The 16391-nt window shown below is 36.3% G+C and overlaps 2 protein-coding genes across 2 annotated transcripts; one reads left to right on the forward strand and one right to left on the reverse strand.

The window, feature by feature from the left end:
* Positions 1 to 1087: 1087 nt before the first annotated feature.
* On the forward strand, positions 1088 to 3438 carry LOC149406877 (Pentatricopeptide repeat (PPR) superfamily protein). Its single transcript, XM_089617895.1, has one exon. It carries the CDS (start codon positions 1088 to 1090, stop codon positions 3008 to 3010), a length of 1923 nt encoding a protein of 640 aa, XP_089474021.1. The 3' UTR covers positions 3011 to 3438.
* A 149-nt stretch (positions 3439 to 3587) lies between these two features.
* On the reverse strand, positions 3588 to 5769 carry LOC149406878 (FCS-Like Zinc finger 14-like). The gene is made up of 2 exons (XM_089609512.1): positions 4885 to 5769; positions 3588 to 4066 (listed from the first exon to the last, which is right to left on the reverse strand). Exons 1-2 carry the CDS (start codon positions 5427 to 5429, stop codon positions 3907 to 3909), a joined length of 705 nt encoding a protein of 234 aa, XP_089465638.1. The 5' UTR covers positions 5430 to 5769; the 3' UTR covers positions 3588 to 3906.
* Positions 5770 to 16391: the final 10622 nt, after the last annotated feature.

The raw sequence follows: 16391 nt of genomic DNA on the forward strand, positions 1-16391 counted from the left end.
GCTCAACTTCAACCTTGTTGATGTGTTCACAAGAAGCCTTTCACGTATTCTTTCAACAAAACAAGAGAATGTAACATTATTTACGTCGTCTAGTATCATACTTTTTAAGTCTTCATTCATTGAACTCCATTCGTATGACTCTCCGTCTTTCTTTCTCAATTCTACATCATATTGAAAATACACAACACTCTCCGCCATAACCTTCAAAAACAAAAATTATTAGCAACTAGAATATATAAAATTTCACTACCCGAGTACAAAAAATATCAACAAGATCAATAAAAAAATATTATGGATTTTACAAATAAAATATAAAAAAAAAAAATTCACAATATGAGTTCTTGGATCGACTAGATCGACCAAATCAACCGGTTCAACCAAGTCGACCAAGCCGACTGAGAAATTTTCCAGAATAGTTGACCTGGTCGTACCTCTTCATTTTTCCTCGAAAACTTCCGAAACTTTCAGGCTTTCAGTCCAAAATAAAAATATAAATCACACACTTGATACATTTTTTGTATTCTTAAACTCTCAACTACAAAATACTTACTTAGTAATATAAATATTCCGTAAATAAGAGATTTAAAGTAAGAAATTTGAGATAAACTTACAAATGTTTGATTTCTTCAACTTGTTGAACTCAACAATGGAAGCCTTGAGTTCTTTCTCACGAATTTTGAAGTTGGAAATGATGATTAGAGTGAGATTTCCATTAAAGAAGAAGAAAGACTAAGGAAAAAAAAAAAGTTGGATTAGATTAGGGTGAGTAGTTTCTATTAGAGATGATGAAATGCTTATGACCTAAATATTTTTTTAGGTCAAATTCGTTTTTTTTAATATAAAAAATAATATAATAAAGAGATCTGATTGCTATTTTTTTTTTTTTTTTGAAGGCACTGATTGCTATTTTTATTTTACATTTTTTAAAAAAAAATGGTATGATAGGTATTTGATTTATTTCATTAAAGTTGCAAATTGTTTACCTAAGCTAATGATGTAAATAAAATTCATTATAAGGTTATTTATACAAAGCCTCCTCACCAAGCTCATCAAGTCACTGGCTTTTTCATACAGTGAAGTAGTACCGATGCCCATAATCCGGGTCCAACTCGCAGCGGCGAAGTTTTTCCGGTGCCGCCGCCAATCACAAGCGAAGTGGCTGAGCTCTTCTTCGACCCTGACGGAGGATCAGGTCGTCCGTCTCATACTGGACCAGAAATCTGCCGACGAAGCCGTGAAGACGTTCCGCTGGGCGTCGGAGCTCCCGAAATTCAGGCACTCCCAATCAACTTACCGGGCTTTAGTCCACAAGCTCTGCTCTTTCCGTCGCTTCGACGCCGTCAAGGACGTGCTCGACGAAATGCCTCGCTCCCTCGGCTCGCCCCCGGACGAGTCCACGTTCCTGACCCTCGTCAAAGGGCTCGGCCGGGCCGGGATGGTCCGAACCGCCGTCAAAATCCCCGAGCTCGCAACCAGACTCCGCGGCGGCGCTACGTCACTGAAGATCTCCAACGCCGTCCTCGACCTCCTCGTGAAGCAGAGCATCGACCTCGCCCGGGACTTCTTCCAGAACCACATGATGCGCAGCGGCGGGGTCGGGAGCGATAGCTACACCCACGCGATCCTCATGAAGGGTCTTTGCTCAACCAACCGAATCTCCGAGGCCTTCAAGCTCTTGGCTCTCGTCAAGTCCAAGTCAAACTCCGAGTCCTCGCCGAACGCGGTGATCTACAACACGCTCATCCACGCTCTCTGCAGGAACGGGCTCGTCTCGAGGGCGAGAGAGCTCTTCGACGAGATGGCCGAGCCGAGCAGCGTGACCTTCAACATCCTCGTCTCCGAGTACTGCTCTCGAGGGGACTCGGTGCAAGCCCTCGCGATGCTCGAGAAGTGCCTCGGATCGGGTTTTTTCCCCGACGTCGTCGCTCTGACGAAATTGCTCGGCGTCCTCTGCGGGTCGGGCCGGGTTTCGGACGCGGCTCGGGTCTTGGAGAGGGTCGAGAGCCGAGGCGGGGAAGTCGACGCCGTCGCTTACAACACGATAATCAGAGGTTTTTGTGAGCTGAGAGAGCCCAAAGTCGGGCTCGGGATTCTCAAGGAGATGGAGAGGAAGGGATGTCTTCCAAACACGGAAACCTACAACGTTCTCGCGTCCGGATTCAGCGAATCGGGGTCGGTGGAATCGGCTTTCGATCTGTTCAGAGAAATGGAGGCCGTCGGGGTGAAAAGGAACTTCGCTACGTACGACGGAATGATCAGAGGCTTGTGTTCTTCGGGAAGAGTGAGAGACGGGATTCGGGTTCTGGAGCTAATGGAAGAGGGCGAGAAAGGGTGCGAGGGTCGGATCAGCCCTTACAATAGCGTCGTGTACGGTCTCTACAAGGAAAGCCGCGGAGAAGAGGCTCTCGAGTTTCTGAATAAGATGGAGAGATTGTTCCCGAGAGCCGTCGGAAAGAGTTTGAAGATTTTGTCGCTGTGCGAGGAGCGTGAAATCGACGAAGCGAAGAGCGTTTTCGATGAGATGATTAGCGAAGGCGGGTTCCCGAGCGCTTTAGTGTATAGCTCGTTGATTGACGGGTTTTGCAGCGAAGGGCATCTCCGAGAAGCTCTTGAGGTGACGAACGAGATGATCGGCCGTGGCTTTTCGCCCATTGCCTCGACGTTTAACTCTATCGTTCTCGGGTTCTGCGGCCGAGGGAGAGTAGATAGTGCAATGAAGCTGATCGAAGACCTGGTTTCGAGAGGATGCGTTCTCGATGCCGAGAGTTACGGTCATGTCGTGGATGGTCTTTGCAAGGGAGGTGATTTTCAGGAGGCTCTGAAGGTCTTTTCGCTGATGACGGAAAACGGAGTTGTTCCTGATTATTCCACGTGGAACTCGGTGATTGTTCGTTTATCTCGAGAAACACAGTGGTTGGAGTTAAACCAGAAAGCCGACACGAAAATGATTTTGGAGGACGTCATTGATACTTGTTACTCGTTAGAGAACCGACCTGAGATTGGCCTTTGATGCTTTTACCATAAATGACCTTTTAAGCTGATAGATGGCTATTCTTCAGGAAAATGTCTGGTGAGAGAGAGAGAGAGAGAGCTTTGACAATTCTGACATGACTTCTCTGGCCGAGTTTTCTTCATAATACTGGTTCTCAGAAATATCAAGGTGTAGCTGGTTGTATCTCTGAACACAATTAGGAATTAGCAGAGGTCGCAAAAAAAAAAAAAAAAAAAAAAAAAAAAAGAGAGAGAGAGAGAAGAAGAAAGGTTTGATCTGTGTAGAAGTACTTTTTGTTAAAATTTCTACATTGGAGTTAAATCACTTTTGTAGAACTTGGCAACATTGATGGTGGATTGTCAGTGCAAGTCTTCCATTGAATGAGGAAATATATTTGTTTCTATAATATTAATTGTTGATGGGGTACAACTCTACACTGATTTCTACTCGGAATTATTATTATTTTTTTTTTAAGGATCTACACAGAATTATTTGGTCAGCGGTCAAGCACCTCATCCATACACTGTAAAATATACTTGATTAAGGAATTCATAAATTGAAGAAAAGTAAAAAAATCACCAAGACAAGATTCACATGTTTTACCCACATAGAAAAATTGTGAGATTGATTGGTATACAGTCACTATAAAAATCATGACCATATTGTTCCAAAAATATAAATGTTTGCAACTTTCGTGCACTTGCACTGCGTGAAATCATCACAAGAATCTCACTGCTAATGCCAGCACAGAAAAAAAAAAAAAAAAAAAAAAACATCTTATAGTAACTTTTTTTTTTTTTTTGTAGTATCTACTTCATGTATAATATATAAAATTTTCCGATGTAGCAGTTTATTTGGACGCTGTTTGAAGTCCCATTTATTTAACTCAGTATTAATATTAACTGCGGAAACATTCATGCTGCAGCGACTCGAGCTAGGATCACTTGAGGGCTTGAACACAAAGACGCTGCGTAATCACGAGATTTCATAGCTTCGGAACTACACTTCTCTTTGCACCCGTCGCTTATGATGTGCTTGTCGCGGCAATCCCAACTGCAAAATGCTTTTTCGCCTCTGAAAAAAGAAAAGAAATTGAACATTTGTATTGTTCTGATAAATATAGGAAACACATAACTGTTCTACTTCTACACAAATGTCATTCTTAACCGCCCAAAAAACTCAATAAACGCTGCATAAACTAGCAATAAAGACTGAAAGATAGATGTTTTATTTTGGTACCACAAAACTTGCATTCTTTATGAGTTGAATGAATTATGGAGAGTTGGACTGAGAAAACAAAACCTTGACCTGAAAGTGTGACAATCATTTGTCAATAATCAAGCCAATGATTAGCCAAACAGCCTGTGATATTCTAGCCAGGCTGTTGCCTCTGGTCTACGATATAAAAGGCTCATTTCTCTATAGCATTTAAGCTACAGAGACATGGTTGGAATTTCTTAATGAGCAAGCAAATGAATGCCAAACAAATGTGACTAGAAAACTTGAAGCCATTGCATGTGTTTTACTTCAGTAATTACAACCTTACAGCTTGCAAATTTTAAATGCTATGAAGATTTGGGAAGTCTAATCTCAAAATATCATCACAAAACCTATTATGAATGAAACTCAATCAAAATAATCGCTGTCACAGAATTAGAACAACGAAAACTCAGACTCAGCGAGAGTGAAAATTAACTAAGCGAAAAAGAAAATTTCCTCAAACAAAATCTCAGTAATCGAAACAGCACAATTCACAGACCGATTCTGAAGAGTAAAGCAGCATTAACCATCACTCAGAAGAATCAAACTAGCGAAATTAAAAAAAGTAATATGGAATCAAAATTCAAACTTCAGCTGAGAGAAACCATAAAAAAATGGTGCTTTTCTTTTACCTGTACATGAAAATGTCCAGTCCGTCAAGCTGCTTCTTGCAGAGAAAGCAAGTGCTCAAGAAATCCGAAGTCCAAAACTCTCCCTCCGCTCCGTCGATAAAATCCGGCGACGCAGAGAAAACTCCGGACACCACAGGGCGTTCGTTACCGTCGATTTTGCTAAGCTTCCCGTCGAAATACACTCGCTTCGTCACCGAATCGCCTCCGCCCCGTGAAATCACGCACGTGTAGCTCTCCGACGACTCGTCGACCTCGCCTCCGCCGTCGGAATCGGCGTCGCCGTCCAAATACAGTCCGCCTCTGAAATCCGCCACGGCTCTGATTGAAGAAACGATCGGGATCGGACTCGACCTAGATGAGACCGAGAAGCTTACTCCGCCGCCGTTCATGGCAGCGACGATCCCTAGACCGACAACGCCGCCGCGGAAATCCCTCGGAGGCTTCGTCCTCGTCGCGGAAGGTCTCTCGGGAGCGAAGGACTCCGATAGGGTCCGGAAGAGAGAAACGCTCATCGCCGATTTCCTTTTCCCCTGAAGACTCTCCATCGAATAGAAGACCAGCGAACAGAAACAAACAAACAAAAATATCACTCCTTCGGATTTTCCAGAGAAAGTTCACAAGCGAAAGAGAGAGTGAATTAAAAGGCGTTTCAGAGAGAGAGAGAGGAGTGGTGTTCAAGCAAAGGAAGAAAAAGAAATCGATTTAATTATATAATGTTTTGCTTTCAGAAATGAATTCGCGTATAAAGAATGGAAAATTTAAGAAAGAGAAATGTCTGAGTCAAGAGAGGGCTTTATACAGAAGAGGAGAGAGAGAAGCTCAGCTTTCTCTCAGAGAGCTCAGCTTTCTCTCTCCTTTCTAAAACGCCTGTGGTGGTGTTTCAGGAGAATCGCATTATTAAACTTCTTCCACACACGGCAGTTATTATTTATTTATTTATTATTATTGTATTGTAACTTTTTATTTAATTCTTTTGGTTGTCAGTTGTTGTCATTTTCTGTCGTTTTCTATGGTATTTCTGACTAGAAATTTTATTTTATTAAACTACTCCCTTGTACTTCGTTGTTAATAAAATTTTAGCCAATCAATCATTGAATATTTTCCTATTTTTATGAGATTTTTTTATTTCATTCAATGGATCGGTTGTGATATTCTGTGTGATTCGTGGTCTTATATTTTAAATGAAGTATCTATAGGAATCTGCTCTACTATGCATTTGCTTATTATATAATTTAGCTTTGTTCATTTTTTACCCAACCAAGCTTATTGTAAATTGGGAAAATTACAAATATATATTGTGTTTTAGTAAAATATCGAGTTTAATTTTTTGTTTTAAAAAATATCGAGTTTATATTCTTTATTTAATAAAGATGACGAAATTATACCATGAAATAGATAACAGTGTGATGAATCTTCTTTTTATTGAATTTTTATTGACTTTTCATTGACGTTGACTGTGATATTTATATGTAACACTAATTATCTTTATTCATTCGCGCCATATATGTAATTTATTTAAAAACTAAAAATAAACAACAGTCTCTTAATGGTGAAGAACACAAAAATAAACAAATGGGTAAAAATCGACAGTTGATAGTCATTAAAATCACATATTCGAACAGAGAATCCAAAATTCAGAGTTGCAATTCGAACACGGAATGAAGTCATCTTTTGAGAGATATGAATTTTATTATTTAATTTCAACTTAAGACTATTTTTATTTCAAAATTGGGAATTTAGAAGTTAGGGTACTGGTTTAAATTTGATTCGGTTTTCTTATACAATAGTTAATATCAATTCAATGAAGATTTGTGACATTGTTATCTATTTTAGGGTATAATTTCGTCATTTTAGTTAAACATAGAGTATGAACTCGACATTTTTTAAAACCAAATATTAAACTCGACATGTCACTGAAACACACGATATATATGTGTTATTTTCCCTTGCAAAATTTGGGCGTTTTAGCCGGAACTGCGCTTCTAGCTCCAGCCTAATGTCTCTTCCGGTCTTTAACATAATTGAAGATTTCGATCATTAGCGATTTGAAATTTCACAAAACTTTTTTGGTTTTAAAATAATAAGAAAATGAGGAAATTAATTAATAAATAAAAAACAGCAAAAAACAATTCGATGCATGAACATGTAAGAAGATTTAATATGGCCGTTGGAGATTAGTCCGAAGGCTCTTTCTAAAAAAACTTTAAAAATAATCCAAGATGGATGGTATAATCCCGGAAGCAAAGGCTTCCGGGTTGTACCATGTACTTCTAGTCATTTTTCAAGCGCACTCGAACAAAAGTTCCGGTGGGCCTCTACTCGAAGGATTGAACTAAAGTTTTTGGCTTCTTTATTTCGTCGCCCAGATTTACTTAATACGTAATGGATAAACGGATACTTTTTCTTGGAATAAATTCATTCCATACAAAATTAGGAGTAACGAATTTTTAATCCGAATTTTATATAAAAAAATGTAAATTAAAAAAATTGAGATGGATGGAATAAATGTTCCATTTAGGAATAGATGGATTTCAATTGTATTGATTTTATGACGGACGAATTTTTCATCTATATGTTCTAAATGCCCATGATTGATTTTTCCAAGGTAAATTTAACTACAGACAATTAAATTCAATTTGAAAACTATATACAATTTAAATTGGATTTAGATAGAGTATTTAATAGGAATTACTTTAGTTGAAATGCTTATTTTGAATATAATTATTTCTTATTAAATTTATATAATAGATGTTAGAAAATTAGACATGGGTGTAATTTTAAATAATATATATTTATTAGTATAAATACGTAATACCTTCTCTATCATTTAATCCAAACGTCCAAATCGAAAAAGTTTATGTATTGTTCTTAAATTTCGTATGTAGTAGATTTTTTTTTATCAACCACGATTAATAGAAAATATACAACTTATCAGAAATAGGTCTTCACCATCAGTGTCAAAATAATAATTTTGTCGAGATATTTGTAATGGTACTAAAATTATTATAAATAGACGTCTAGATCGCAAATTATGCATTTTTTAAAAACTTTGGGAGAAGAGAAATAGACATTTACAAATTTATGAAAACTGTGATTATTAACTTTAGCGTTGAGAGTTTGACTTGTATCCATTTTTTTGTATCTTTTATTGTTAAAAAAAGATCGTCTTCGTATTGTTAAAAATCAAGATCATTATTGTAACATTTTATCAGAGTTTCAAATAAAGATCGTCTTCATGATCACATTCAGTTAAATCTCTACAAGTTATATATAAAGTTTGATAAACATTAAAAGAAATAATGACTAGAAGTTATATGTAAAGTTTGATAATACGAAAGAAAGTTTGATAAACATTAAAAGAAATAATAAGCTAAGGAAAAATCATTCTTAAAAAAAAAAAATTGATCCACCACAAAATAATAATAAGAATTGTGAGTTACCACTCTTTTTAGGTAACACGAACAACCATGAAAACCTTCTACTTTCATATAATAACATTTTTTAAGTGAGAGTCACGTTAAAAAAAAAAGATACCACTACTCAAATTTAGAGAATGAAAATAAAATAACACAAAAAATAAAGATCTGGTTGTAGTACAAAAACCACATATCATTATGGATCGTTGAAACATATAATAGAAAAATGAAAAAATATGTCCATAGTTTTGAAGCGATCTTACATTGACCTGGAGAAGAACAAGTCTCCATTCAATTTCCCCTCGCATTGAATTACACAGCTGATTGGTGACTCTACCCTCTAATATACATTTTTTTCAGGAACAGAGAATATAAATTGAAGTATATAATACTTAATTTAGCTACATTTTTAAAATTTCAATTGCGAAAAAAAATAATGCTATGTGATCTTATGTCAATTTTAAAGAGGGAAAAAAAAATAATTCTAACTTTGTAATTTTATACACTAGTGACTAGACTAGACAAGGGAAGAAAATGTGTCATATCAAGTTTTAATGAAGTTGGAGTCGGACATCATGTACGAATTTTTAATGCCCATATTTCCACAAATTTTTGTGACGTGCATTACACTGTTTTCTATGGTTTGCTAAAAAAAAAAAAAAAAAAAAAAAAAAGATTCGCAAGTTCTCTAAATTCAAAATGAAAAAAAAAAGGGAACTTGCAAAAGCTCTCTATCTCATGAAAAGTAATATAACAATAATAGAGAGATTGATAATGCATTTGAAAAAAAGGAATAAAACCCACTAAATTCTAAAGGCCAACCCACCATCGGGAAAAAGGCAAGAAACAAAAAAAGATGAAACAGGAAATAGTTGGTAGTGGTCAATTGATTCAAATTTATCGTCACATGAACACGATCACAAAGCACTAATATGTAGGGACATATCCAAAACTCACGATTGAGACCCAACCCAAACGTACTTAATTGTTGTTAATGTGGGCAAATGGGTGTAACTTAGGTGGGTAATCCTTCACTTGTAAAATTTAAATGGGTACAAGTACGTTAAAGGAAACCTATAGGTCGTTCATTATTTAATGAGGTTTGTGTTGCGAGGGATTTTTCCACGTCCGAAAAACACGAAAGCCCAACCCAAAACGACGTGGCATGATAGATCCGATCCAAAGGAGGAATCGGAAACATCGACCCCGAAGTATCAAGGAGAATCGACTCCGAAGTATCCAGACTGGGTCGATCTCGAAACATCCAGGCAGCATCGATCTCGAAGTACCTAGGCAGGATCGACCTCGAAACGTCCAGGCTAGGTCGATCCCAAAGCATCCAGGCTGGATCGATCTCCAAATACCTAGACAGAGTCGATCTCGAAACATCCAAGCCATACCCGAACTATCAGGGCTGGATCGACCCCGAAATATCCAGGCTGGGTGGATCCTGAAGCATCCAGGCTGGATCGATCTCGAAGTACCTAGGCTGGGTCGGTCCCGAAGCATCCAGGTCGGATCGATCTCGAAGTATCTAGGCTGGACGACCCTGAGGTATCCAGGAGGTGCCCCGACGTCCTTCTAGGCAAGCGCTCGTCCTTGCCCCCATGAAAAGGAGAGAGAAAATGACAAGCCTACCCCAACTCCCACCACCTCGCTATAAATACCCAAAACAAATACTTGTCAAATGATGACTTTTTCTCTCTCTAACTAGAATATACCAAATTCTCTACTCAGCTATTTCTCTCTCTAAAAATACATTTGAGACCGAAATCAAGAACAAAGAGAAATCAAAACCACTTCACACACACAATTTCACAAAAAAAAAGGAACAATCTACTTCCATTCTCTCTAGAGTGGGAGAAGAAAAACTCACTCTCTCTAAACCCAAGACTCCAAGCCAAATTATATTTCTTCTACAAAAGTGTCCAAGAACTTGAGAAATACTTGATAAGAGGAATATTCCATTACTAATCTCACAAATTCGAAGACACGTGGCCAAGTCCGCTCATGTCACGTGCCCGTAAGTGTGAACCCAAAACACGACTTAACAGTTGGTTTAAAGATGACTGAACTATAATATTATGAAGACACATAACTTGTACATGGAGCAAGTTTAAACTAACAAAATCGGAGGAAGAGTTAATTTCTGATAAATGCAAAAGACCGGCCCGAAATAATTTGGAGAAAGAGATTGAGCTCTAAAGGATTAGCGATTTTAGGTCAGAGTGTGCATGATTTGGTTAGATCACAAGCTTATTTCAAAATTAGATTATCAGGTTTTAAACATTAAGACTAGACCGAACAAGAAAGAGAAACATTAAATCTATTGTAACTTTTAATTACCTTATCTATTGGAATCGTTCCTAAACAAAAATGAGTCTAATCGTAATCAGATTCAATCACACAAGCATAAACTTTAAATGAAAAAAACACAGCCAATTTTTTCCCGTTCTTCAATCAGAATGATCTACGTGCACGATGAGCTTCGTGGGAGAACTCGATCTGTACTAGTTTTGTCTCGATTACACCCTCAATCTCGCCAATCTCTCAATCTCACCAATACAATCACTCACACTCTCAATTAGGCAATTCTTTTTACCAGTTTCTCACAAGGAAACACGATCAAGACAATTGCTCAAGAACAAACCACTTAGAGAGATGACGAATAAGAGAAAAACCTACCGGACAAACAATGCGTAATAATCTCAAAAACTGGTTTAGGGTTTTTTTAAGTGATACATTCAGCCGGAGAGATGGAAGGACCATTGGATCAAGGAGTAATCAATGGTTTCGATCTAAACCGACGCTACGATGTCGTTTCACCCAAATGACAGAGCACCTTTGAATTTTAGACGATATCCACTTGAAGATTCCCAGTGGGCAAAATGGCTTACTGGGCTTTCAAATCGAACAAAACCAAATATGGGAAAGAAAAAAAAAACCAAATATATAGCCTTTGTGGCTCTTATATTTAAGATAGATATTTGAAGCGAAATACAAGATACTTGCACACTGAACATTTTGTGTTTCAATATTATAACAAAATATCGGTATTTGTGGTGACAAGTTAGATTGTGTGTTTAATCCAACGTTGAATCTGTATAGATATAATTTTGTTCCACGTCTGGCTAGATCAAATGAAAAAATAATTTCAAAACTAAATTGGGCCAAAACAAATTTTCAAACCGGGCCTCGGATTTCACCTATTGGACACAAAATACTTGAAGTGAAAATTACTTAAGCTATCTCTTTTATAAAAACAATTCGTGAATATTTCATTTTTTATTCTTACCATGATAATATCTTACTTTATTTCAAAAATATCTCATTTTTACAGCTCTTTCCTTATGGTTTACGATTTCATTTGACTTATTCTTTTTATTCTTTTATAGTTTTATTTAACTTTACTTAATTTCTTTTTACTTTAAAAATGGCAAAATACTAAAATTTTAGATAACAAAGTATATATAAAAATGTTTGAAAGTTGAGATACTCATAGAATCAATCTAATATTTGAGAAATTGATCTCATATATTCTCGATACACACTTACATGGGCACGAACAATATTTTTGTCATGCCATAGATGGAATAAGTGTAACTATTCTTATCGCAATGAGTTCCTTTTATTTTAGTGGGTAGTTTGACAAAGGAATGAATGAACCCCTAGAGCAAAAAAATGAAACATCAAGCCTATACACAAGGCCCAAACCCACAAGTAAATTCACGCGTCAAGCTCCGAGTCAACACTCATAAAATGTCTTTCAAAAAAGATTCTCAAAGAATGTTTTCAAGCGAGACTTCTTGACAAATCTTCAAGATAAAACCACAAAAATGACCACCCGGTCGACCAAAGAAAATGACCACCCGATCGGCCAAAAAAGAAGACCATCCGGTCATCTTCACTCGATCAAGACCACCCGCCATCTTCACTCGGTCATCTTCACTCGGCCAAGACCACCCGGTCATTTTCACTCGGCCAATATCACCCGGTCATCTTCACTCGACCAAGACCACCCGGTCATCTTCACTCGGCCAAGATCACACGGTCATCTTCACTCGGCCGAAATCACCCGGTCATCTTCACTCGGCCAAGATCACCCGGTCATCTTCACTCGGCCGAAATCACCCGGTCATCTTCACTCGGCCAAGATCACCCGGTCATCTTCACTCGGCCAAGATCACCCGGTCGTCTTCACTCGGTCAAGACCACCCAACCATCTCCATTACTCAATCAAGTACTTTTCACCAAACTCTTGGCTCCTATAAATACCCCACTCATTCACAACACAAGGTAAGTTTCTCTCAACTTATCAAAACTCTACAAAAATCACACCACCACTTTCTCTCTCTGGAAAACATAGAGGCAAGTACAAATCGTTTACCAAAAACACAATACAACACGACTAATGTTGAGCGTCGGAGAACGCGCCGAGGAAAAACCCTCCGTGTCCATCTAGATTCACGTTTTCTTGTGGTTAGGTGAAAGTGCATGCAAGGATTCGAACACCCGACGAAGAGCGCGAAGAACATGGAAGATTCGAAGACCCGGAGACTCGAAGATCCGAAGACCCGGACGCTAGAAAATCCGAAAAACACAAAGAACACAAACACGACGAGAAGAGAAGAACTTCATCAAACTCAACCTACGTGCGGTCATAGGGTCCAGCCCTAGATCGAACCACGGACGGTTCTTGGTGCTAATCCAAAAACGCGATTAACAAAAATGATGAACCAATTTCGTCACTCTTGCAAACCCTAATATTAGACCACGAAAATTGAAGCCATACAACATAAGGAGAGAATTATCTCTTTATTTACTGAATCAATTTCTTGCAGTTGGAAGTTTTCTTTTTGTATTGTTAACATGCAAAATTGCGAGCTTAAAGATAAAAAGGGATACCTCAAAATAATATAGGATGTTACGGTTAACTACACGATTAAAATTAATGTATTTATTTATAAAATAGTCAATATTTTTTTTGAATTAGTGAAATAGTTAAGATACAGATTTTTAATGATAAATCATGGTTTAATAATTTTTTAACGGGCAAACTAGCAACGTAGCCAAATTGAAACATGGTTTTTGAGATCTAGCCAACGTTTGGTTAATTTTTTAATCTAGCCAATTTTTGAAATTTACAGGTACAAAATAACTGAAATACCCCTAAGTAATTGTAGTGCTTTCTTTTTAAAAGTAGTAGCCAACGCTTGTAGAAGACCAAATTCAAAAGTCAACTATGGTACTAGTAAATCTCGGATCCAATTTTGTGCATTTAAAAAGATATCTATTTAAATGCGTATTAAAGGAAAGGAAAAGAAATCGGCTCTACCTGCACATATGTAAGGTTACCATAATTAACAGAAATTAACAAAGAAGATTTCAGATTTTTGAATTCATAATAGGAAATTCGGTGATGTAATTAAAATGGAAAGAAAATATTTATTGATTGAATAAGTCAAATAGGATAATGAATACACGTAATTACTCATGGCTCGTTCCAAATTTGAAAATAAATTTGGAAAACAAAAAGACCGTATTAAATGCGTATTAAAGGAAAGGAAAGAAATCGGCTCTACCTGCACATATGTAAATTTACCATAATTAACAGAAATTAACAAAGCAGCAGAGATAAACAAAAATTTACAAACATTTACACTGTATTTGCTTACACGGCTATAATGTTTACCCTTAACAATAAATCTATGTGTAAAAAAGGAAAAAAAATCTATGCCCTAATTAAGCTAATAATCGCCCTAAAAAGTCAATGCCGATCAAAGTAATCAGCGATGTAGGTGATAATATCGAATATTAAATCTTCAAATTTTATTCGACTTATTATGCTACAAAACTGGAAAGAACAACGAATTAGACTAGTTTTCACAATTAACAGCCTCTAAGAATTAGCACATATTCGAACCACATTCATTAACTAAATTTGTTTCAACTAATACCGCTACAAAAATGGAAAGCCAAGAATCTAAGAAATATGAAAGCATTGAACGTGTGTAAATACTCAATGCCGATCAAAACAAGGATCTGTAAAAAATTGCAATATATGGTTATAATCAAAACGTTGACTACATGTTGTATTAAGCCGATTCTAATAGAGGTTAATATAGTAATTTGCTAAATGAATAATAATGTCACGTCATCCAAATTGGCTATATTAGAAACTTTGTTCAAACGTAGGCTAGAATGCAATTGCCACGTTTCAAGTGGCTTAATCCGTGTAATTTCTGTTTTTTAATCCTGTGGTGATTTTTTTTGAAACTGATCATAAATTGTATTGTCAAAAAATTTAATGAAATTGTCAAACTTTTTTTTTTTAATTACATAACAATATTTTGTTGACAAGTTAAAACTTCGACTATTTTACTAATCTGTTAATTTTAAATGACTATCTTGTATATTTTCTTTGGTATAAAAATAAGAGACATAAGTATACAATACATGCTCTTCATTTTATATCTTTTTCTTTTATTAAAACAAAGAGATGGTCCAACTAATATATGTATATTCAATTATTAAGAAATACGCGGCTGCAATTTAAGGATAAAAATAGTGTAAGATAAAGAGAGAGAGAGAGAAAAAAAGACAAAGTCAAATTATTTTTTCTAAAAGAATCATGCATGCAATTCTTTTGAATTAAAATCGGTTCGTGTATGTTTTTTTTTTGTCCCTTAGAATGACTATTTTTCAAGTATTAATCAAATATTGGCTACAAAACGATTGACAAGTTTTATGTGGCTTAATAAGTTAGAATGCTAAAGAAAAAAAAATTGTTGTGAACTTCGCAAAAATAGGATGATGATTATTGTGGGTGTAGAGTTCGGCCTCTCTAAAATCAATATTAATGGACCGAAAATCCTAGTAACTTAAGAAAGTTCGTGTGGCCGAAACGACATATACGATAGTCAAACGATAACGTTGTTGTCGTTCATCATTTTTTACCGCGTATATTCAACAAACCATTTTAGCCCGACACGTATCCGTATCATGAGTTCAGCCCACTTCTTCAGGAAGCATCCACGAAGTCAAAACGCATTCCACCTCGAGACTCGAACTTGTTAACGATTTCCATCTAGCCGTTCAACCAGGCGACACATCGTGACACAAGGAGAGGTTATGAAGGACGAAGTTACCAACGCGTGTCCCCGAAGATTGCGCACATCGTCGGTCTATAAATTCTTTTCTTCCGAGAAGAAATGGACCTTCTTTTCCCTTATTAAAATTATCGCTTTCTCTCTTCTAAGTTATATTCTCCGAGCTCGCTATTCATTGTTCGATTTGTTGAGATCGGCATTTGTAATTGAGATAAAATCATTAATAAAAGCGATTCATTTCTTGTTTAATATTGTTATCTCTATTTTTCGAGTTTGTTATTGTTTATATACGACGGCTCTTTTAGATCCCCACTCTAAATATAAAATGAAACAAACATTTTATCGTGGTTGTTGAGGCTCGAATCTGACCTCAACAATTATATCAATGTTAATTACTCTTAAAATAGTATTAATTGTCACATAGTAAACTAGAATGAGTATAAATTTGTATAATAAGAAAGTGCGAACATTATTTTTAGGGATGACAATTTTACCCGTTTACCTACGTACCCGTAAGACCGTACTCGCTACGGGTAGGGTATGATTTTTAAGAACCCTATTTAGGACCTTACTCATACAATACCCGTTTGAAATTATTATTATATTTATGAATTCTAAGCAAATTTTAGTGTACGTATTTATTAATTTAAATATTTTTTAGATTTATTAATAAATTTAATATTAAATATGTAAAAAAAATATTCATGGATTTTATGTACTCTTTAGGGTTTTACCCATCCTCAGACCCATTAAAAATAAATGAATATGAATAAGATATAAACTTGAAGTTTTAAAAAAAAATTGCGGGTAGAGTCTGATTTTGCAGGATCCTACTCGTTGTCATCCCTAATTATTTTGCATAAATATAAAATATTAGGGTAATATTTTGCATAATTGAAAATGAGAGGGCATTATTTTTGCATAATTGCAAATATGAGGGCATAAAATGTGGGCTATTATTTTGCATAATTGAAAATAGTTT

This window comes from Urtica dioica, chromosome 1 (genome assembly GCF_054948205.1).
Source record: "Urtica dioica subsp. dioica isolate 48M chromosome 1, U.dioica_male_clone48M_v1_H2, whole genome shotgun sequence".
NCBI classification, from domain to species: Eukaryota; Viridiplantae; Streptophyta; class Magnoliopsida; order Rosales; family Urticaceae; genus Urtica; species Urtica dioica.